Here is a 7814-nt window from a genome sequence, read left to right on the forward strand (position 1 = left end):
CTGAGATGTTCATGTGAAGACTTTAGTATAAGGCTTAGGGTTAGGTGTCTGTAAACTGTGTGAGATGTATTCCTGCGAAGGATGACATTTTAAGCTTTTGTTACTCACTTACATCTTACTGAGAGTCATACATAATATGGTTCTTGAAAGCAGGTTTTCAGAGGCCAGTGGAGAAAACCTATCAAGACATTGGTGCCAAGAGTGAAAAGGAAAACGTACCTAAAGGGGTGATAGAACAATAAAAAGAATGTTTCTTTTATCACAAATTTGCCAGCATTGTATAGACAAAGTGGATACTCTCAGCCACATGGCTGCTTTAATTTTAGGATTAAGATGGCTTTTAGGATATCACTTATTATTTAAAATAGAGGTGTTGAGAACATTGGGATTTCATCGTCAGTGCTCTACAAGTTACAGCTGAGTGATCTAGAGAAGTCACTTACCCTCTCCGAGCTTCAGTTTTGTTCTTTCATAATAGAGACACACTAATAATACCTGAGCTGCTTATATCATGGCATGATTGTGAGGTTGCTCCCAGTAAACTTCTTGAAAAAGTAGCAAATTGTTTACACTTGCTGTTAGTGTAGGAGGAGAAGTGCTGTGAACCTCCCTACTGAACCTCAGTGGAGGTTATTTTTGGTGAGATTGTATATATACCTTTCAGGTCTTGTTCCTTTAAATTTTAAAGGAACTTCTACCAGGTTCTGAGAAAAGTTTTAACTCAAGGCCCATAAATATACATAAGAATATCTAGACAATATATCCCCTTTTAAAAGAGAAAAGCTGTTCTTTAACTATCTTCTCAAAAGTCATTAATTTGTATCAGATAATCGCAGAGATTAGACATGCAGAGTTGCCTTTCTAAGGAGCACGGGGTGTGTGAGCATTTGTGACCCACAGTACCTGTCACTTTGTTCCTCTGTTCCAGAGATCACCTGGCAATTCCCAAATGCAGCAGGATACCTGTCCTGTGTCCTGAGTAACTCTCAGCCTGCACAGGGCTTTTCCCTAGAACAGCACCATGAGGTCCTTAAGGACAGAGACCAGGACTTAACAGGTGTTTGTGTCTCTTGGCTTCCAAAAGTAACTATTTATTAAATGAAAATGTGGCTGAGACTGCATGTCAGGATGAGGAAGAAGCGGTGCCTCTTGGAAGGTCTGATCTTCAGGCAGGTGACCTGTTCCTGCAGAACCGAAAGGAGACTCTGCTGGGCCAGGGTGAAGGCTGTCCTACCCTTTCACAGATGACCAAGTTAATAATGCTAGGCTAGGGGTGTCAAATAAAGGGCATCCCAGTTTAAGAAAAACATGCAAAGTTAGGAGGCAGTTCAGAGGACAGTTGCCGTGAAGATAAAAGAGTTTAGAAAAGAAGATGTAGGAAGAGTGGAAGGAAATACTGGGATTATTTAAACCTGACAAAAGGGAACCTGGAAAAACTGTCACAGGTAGTTGTTTTCAAACATACTTGGGGATTGATAATATAGGGTGGAGCTTCTCAACCCCTTTTCCTGGCAAGGCTCTCCTAGGAAAGGATACACAAGGCCCACAAGGGCAATCAGGTGAGGATCTTCAAGACTACATTCTGCAGGAAGGCTGTGACACTCCTGGGTCCCACCCTGCCACCACAGGAGGGGATCAACAGCTTACTTAGCAGCCTGTAACCTATCCCGGCCTTTGGGGAGTTTATGAACTATATGTTTGTGCTCCTCCCCAAATTCATATGATGAAACCCTAATCCTAATGTGATGGTATTAGGAGATGGGGACTTGGGAGGTGATTAGGTCATGGGGGTGGGGCCCTCATAAATGAGGTTAGTGTCCTTAGAATAGAGACCCCAGAAACCTCTCACCCACTTTTTCTGCCACTTCAAGTTGTAGGGAGAAGAGGAACCTGCCTGTGAACCAGGAGGAAGGTCTCAACAGACACTGAATCTGCTGTGACTTGATATTGGAATTCCTGTCCTCCAGGACTATGAAAAATATATGTGTGTCGTTTAAACCACCCGGTCTATGGCATTTGTTACAGGGCTGCAACTCACTGAGAAGGGATTTATATACCTATTAGGGTACTGATGTATACAACACAGTATTTTAGGTAGAGTAAGAAGAACTGGGGTCAAAATTTTATGAAAGACTGAAGTAAAAGGAGAAAACACTTTATTCTTCAATATGAAAAATATTGGATTGTTGTGTCAAAGGGTGTGTGTGTGTGTGTGTGTTAGCTTGTCCCCAAACCTTTTATGCAGTTTAGCTTCACTAAGTTTAGGAATACGAGTGCTACAGATTTACCCCCAAGACCATTTGAAGGTCTTGGGCAGAGGGAGTGGGGGAAGCAGGCTCCCGTGGAGCAAGGAGCCAGATGTGGAGCTTGATCCCAGGACCCTGAGATCATGACCTGAGCTGAGGGCAGTTACTTAACCAACTGAGTCACCCGGGTGTCCCAGGCAAACACATTTTTTTTTAAGATTTTATATATTTATTTGACAGAACACAAGTAGGTAAGAGAGGCAGGCAGAGAGAGAGAGAGAGAGAGAGAGGAGGAAGCAGGCTCCCTGCCGTGCAGAGACCCCCCCCCCAGTGTGGGGCTCCATCCCAGGCCCCTGAGATCATGACCTGAGCTGAATGCACAGGCTTTAAGCCACTGAGCCACCCAGGCACCCCCCAGGCAAACACATTCTATATGAAAGATGGATCTGAGGACCTATGTGATCCTGAGTGTAAATGTCAGGGTACAAGCAAAAATTCCAGGTAGTCTTGCAGACATTCAAGGCACAGACCTGGTAAGACCCAAGTCAATGTCTCAAACAGTAAAGGGGGACACAAGTAATATATGAATTATACATGGAACAAACAGAAAATTTCATAAGTTTCATAAATGATGAAAAGGAGTAGGAAAATAAGATGGCAGACCTGAAGGACCTAGGAGGGGAGGAGGGATCTTCTGAGCTAGTGGGTGGGGGAGGGGCTGTGGACACACATTGTTTTGTCAACTGTCACCTCCCCCACCCTCAGAAACTTTTTGTGACAGTGCTCTGTGATGTAAGCCTGGGGAGAATATATATTCAGCGTGTGCACAGTATAGGCTGTCTTGTGATTCAGACTATGGAGTTTGAAGACTGGAATGTTCTCTCATTTCTGCATAGCGATACCAAACCATGTCTGAGCTCTGGCTCAACATGCTTGGAGATTGATCCCAACTTCACCTTCCTGTGTGGGTTGGGATTGCTCCTTCTGTTTCTGTGCTACCTGGTAGGGATTCAATTTCCAACTTGGAAAACCAAACCCACAAAAAGGTAAGGAATCCTGGGGGGAGCCCTCAACACAGATGTTATGGTTTCCATTTCTAATCCCAAATTTTATTCTTTTTTTTTTTTTAAGAGATTTTCGTTGAGAAAGCAAGAGAGCACAAGTGGGGTAGAGGGGCAGAGGGAGAGCTAAGCAGGGAGTGCAGTGTGGGGCTAGATCCCAAGACCCTAGAATCCTGACCTGAGCCCAAAGTAGACAATTAACCAAATGAGCCATCCAGGGACCCTAATCCCAGGTTTTAAAAGTTTGGTAGAGTGGGAGAAACACCTAAAACAGGAAGTCTTAAGAGACATTCACTCCTCTAGGAAAAGAGGCCTGGCAGGGGTAAGGGTTAAGAAAAGACTAAGGTTTCTACTTGAAACTACAGTCTATCTGGGTATGGTGGTGGTTCTTGGATAAAATCCCAAACACAGGGAATCTGTAGTCCTGGATTGGGTGATTTTGAGAGGATGAGGTCTGTGTAAGAGAACAAAGCTTCCCAGCACTCGATAATCTCAAGTCACATTCCCATGTCCAGCATCACTCCGGATCAAGCCTTCCTTCATGCTGGGCTGATCAGGAGAACATTGCTAAGCCTCTGAGAAAACAGTGGGTCTGAGCTATGACCTAGGAAAGAGGGTCCTACCTGAGGCAGCACAGGTGTGACTATTAGGCTTCATTTTCTATGTCCTCATTGAACAAAGGACTTCTGACTGGGAATACCAAGTGTGGACCTCCCAGAGAAAGTCGTCCCCTGAGTTTTTCAAAGAAGTAAGTATTGACATTTTATCACCTTAAAAACTGAAAAAAGCAAGGAACACAAAGTTCTATTAAAGTTCTAGAATTCTTGGATAAAGAATGTTTCCATTTCTGAGAGAAGAGTAAGACATGGGTCCCAACCCCCCTCATTCTGTTCATTTTTCTTCTAGCGTCAGGGCAGAGCCAAGAGGAGGAGGAAAGGAGGGACACTGGAAGGTAAGGTTCTGCCTATTCCACCTGAGCTCTCTCCAAGGCTGATCCTTGCTCTCCTCTCCATGAGGGGCCAGTCCAAAATCTCTAAGGATGCAAGCCACTAGATAAACTCCCTCTCAGAAAACAGAGGCCTCAGAGGAGAGGCTCATGGAAATGCAGCCAGAGTGCAAAACCCTTCTCAGATTCCCTGTTCTGACCATTACTGAGCATGAAGCAGTGATGGATCCGGACAATGAATGCTGCCCAATAAGTGGCCGTGTGATATTTCAAGAGTCAGAATGTCTGTTTCCTGACTTTGTGAAAGCTCTGTGACATCATGGATACTCAGGAGTCTTCCCTGACCTCTCTGCTTCACAGAGGTGGTCTGATCATCACATAGATAATTTACATGAAAGTACTTTATACAGGAAGCAAGATTACTAACCAGCTTCACATCATTGGCCATTTGCTCTCATCTATTGATTATTGGGGCTTTCAGAGTCCGACATCCCGAGGCTGTCCCATAAGGGGACTCCTGTATTCATACCTATGTTTCTACTTTCACTATATAACTCATTCTCCTGTTTCCCCAGATGGCAGATGGTACCAACGGGAAGTGGAGGAGACCCGGAAGCTGATCTCCATTTTAAGAAGGTGACCAGTCTTTCCCCTCTATCCTGTTTCCTCTTAGAGCACGTTTTATGCAATTGCAGGATTCACTGCAGTCTGTCATAGCCATGGAAGGGGGTAGCCCGAGGAACAGATATTGGGATGAAATCTTACTGAGTACACTGTGAAGTCATAAAGGTGGGGCACTATGAAGGGGCATCAGGCATCAGGTGGCCCCTCCCTTGTCAGGCCTGTGTGGTCTCGTCCCCTTGTTGTGGTCCTGACTGCAGTTTTGTACCTCCTGTCTCTTGCAGCTCCCTCTGCCGGCATCATGATACCATCCACTTTCACCAACTGTTAAGTCCAGACCTTTCCTGTGAGTTATGTAATAGCACAACTGCTGATATCAATCGGCTGCTGTTCCTGCAGGCTCTGGAAGATTCTACTTCCTTGGCTTCCACAGCTTCTGTGACTTCTTCATCGTTCACTCTCTCCACTGACTTCTCAGCAGTCCCTCCAGGAGAGCTAATACCAGCTTCGTTGCCTGAGCCTTCCCCAGCACCTGCCTCCATCTTTTCACCTAACCCAGTGAGCCCTGTGGCTGATTTCTTTCCACCCTCACTACTGGGTGATTCGTTGCCACCAGAACCCTTTCCTCCCTTGGATTCCAAATTCCCAATGGACCATTTCCCAGCCCAGCCCCCTGCCTTTCCACCTCCTGTCCTACCACATCATGCCCATTTAGTAGACCAGAGTGTCCAAACAGAGACAGTGTCTCTAAATACCATCTTCTCTCTGGACCCTATCTTTTCCTAAGATGTCAGTCCCTTACTGGAGTTGTCCAAGAGGGTGAATCCCACTGAGCCCTTTGCTCATCATCACTAATGACCAACCTGGTCAGCTTCACCACCACCAGACTGCAATTTAACTGTGACTCCATCTAAACTGATTTCCATCTCAAGGAAGCCTGTTCCAGAGAGCTCAGCCCCAGAGAGCTTCTGTGGGTTGTGTACTTATGTCCCAACAATCACAGGCATTGACCCCTCCAGCTTGTCAATTTTAGACCTCCCTTGGTGGCAAACTCGTGCCAAAGACTTCTTCCCTTCAACCCTGGCTCCATGTGATTTCCATCAAGAGTTTCTGGCCCTCCATTCTTCAGAGGCTTCTTCCAGGGGAGACCCTGCAGCCAACCTTGTAGAGCTTGGTAACTTCTCACTACTCAGCCCTGATGCCCTGGCACTTGGAGAGAAACAAGTCCTAAAGAGGTGTGACTTCCTCAGGTGGAAGGAAACAAAGGGTTCCTTTCCAAAACAAACAAGTGCTGATAAGCATGATTTGGCATCCTCCCTTCCTTTCTGGAGCAGCAAAGACCAATCAAAGGAGCTGCATATGCATCAGCAGCGCCCATATCCTACAACCTTGGAGGAGGGCCATTTACAGCAAACCCCCATCCAGTTCTTCTGGGGTGTCCAAACTCCACATAGTGAGTCCTTCTTCCTTGCTGCTGATGCCTCAGATAACATCTCAAATGCTTCCCCAGAGCAGGAATGCCCAGTAGTTCCCCATCCACTTCTTCCATCCTTGCCTGAGAACCCACCTCAACTCCTGCCTCAAACCCAGTCCCTACCCATCCCGTATGTCCAGCCCCAGGCCCACCTTCAATCCCTACTCCTCATCCTGCCATCTGGTCCTCTACCCGACATCAAGATCTGTGGAGTATATTTTCCCAGACTTCAGAATGAATCTGAGAGTCTCATGTCAACTGAAATGCAACATCTGGAATGGAACGTGTTGCACAAGGTGCAAGAACGTGTGTGGGGTTTACCCACTATAGTCCAAAGATCCCAAGAGGATTATTGTCCTTCAGCTCCTAACCCTTCTCTCAGCCACAAGGCCACCAAGGCCCAAGTTGTAATCTCTGTCCCTCCTGGACAGTTTCTTCTGAATAAAGAGCTTCAGAGAAAACTAGAGAGTCACTTTCGAAAGAGGCTCATCCAACACAGGTGGTGCTTGTCCTGCAGTATGTATGAGTCTCTCACACTGAGGTGCAGTCCGAGTACTCTTCCACAGCTACCTGAGTCTCAGTGCCATCGTGGATGCTCAGGAATCTCCAGTAAGAGTCAGATCAGATGGAGTATGTAAAAAAGTGTATATGTGGAGGACCCAGAAATTCTTCTGCTAGAGGACAGTGACCTGGCAAAGTACAGAGATGAGACCTATAGAAGGATCAGGGACACAGAGAATGGACCAAAAGATGATTTGCTGAGTGACCCAGTTGGCTCTTCAGATAAGATATGGGGTATGATTCTGAGAAAGAACTTAGGAGTCCATCAGTGAACAACTCCATGGTGTCTGTGGAGACTATGGGTCAGAGACAACTGAAAATGCCCCGAAGATACATTTACAAAGAAAGTCCAAGGAAATCAGTGAGGGTCAGTTGCTTGGGACTGTGCATAATTCATGGCATACTATGAAGCAGACATCACTTCTTTCTGAGAGATCCCAGACTGAAATAAATCAGAGAAGTTTGCCACCATCAGAGGTTGAGGACTACTCCCTGAATACCTTCCAGGAGCTTCCCTTTGTTGAACCTAATGCAGAACAGAAGCTGGAAGCCCATATTAAAAGGTTTAATAAGAGGGTGACCTGGGGCCTTTCCCCTAGGGTCCTTGAATCCATACAGCTCTTTAAATCGAAAGAGTCCACATACTCCCTTGATGGAAGCTTGAAATCTCTCCATGGAGAAAAAACAGGAACAGCAAATTCAGCTCCCATGCCGGATTATCCTCTCCCTGCCACCTCAACTGTGAGCAAGGAAGAACAGGGACTTCTGAGGCATTTATCCTATAATATCAACCATCAGTTTGCAGAGGATGTTCCAAAAACTAAGGATGGCATCCAGACTCTTATATCTGTCAGACATGACACCATAGGCAACAGATGTCCCCCAAGGCTGCCTACAAGGCAAGG

The 7814-nt window shown here is 45.9% G+C and overlaps 1 protein-coding gene across 1 annotated transcript; it reads left to right on the forward strand.

The window, feature by feature from the left end:
- The first annotated feature begins 2686 nt into the window (after window positions 1–2686).
- Window positions 2687–7174, forward strand: LOC116570012 (spermatogenesis-associated protein 31D3-like). The gene is given in 6 exon segments (XM_032306510.1): window positions 2687–2779; window positions 3099–3292; window positions 3989–4055; window positions 4214–4259; window positions 4829–4889; window positions 5159–7174. Coding segments are annotated over 6 exon segments (2289 nt in total). The 3' UTR covers window positions 6987–7174.
- The last annotated feature ends 640 nt before the right edge of the window (window positions 7175–7814 follow it).

The sequence above is a fragment of the Mustela erminea genome, chromosome 12, assembly GCF_009829155.1.
Source record: "Mustela erminea isolate mMusErm1 chromosome 12, mMusErm1.Pri, whole genome shotgun sequence".
Lineage (NCBI taxonomy): Eukaryota > Metazoa > Chordata > Mammalia > Carnivora > Mustelidae > Mustela > Mustela erminea.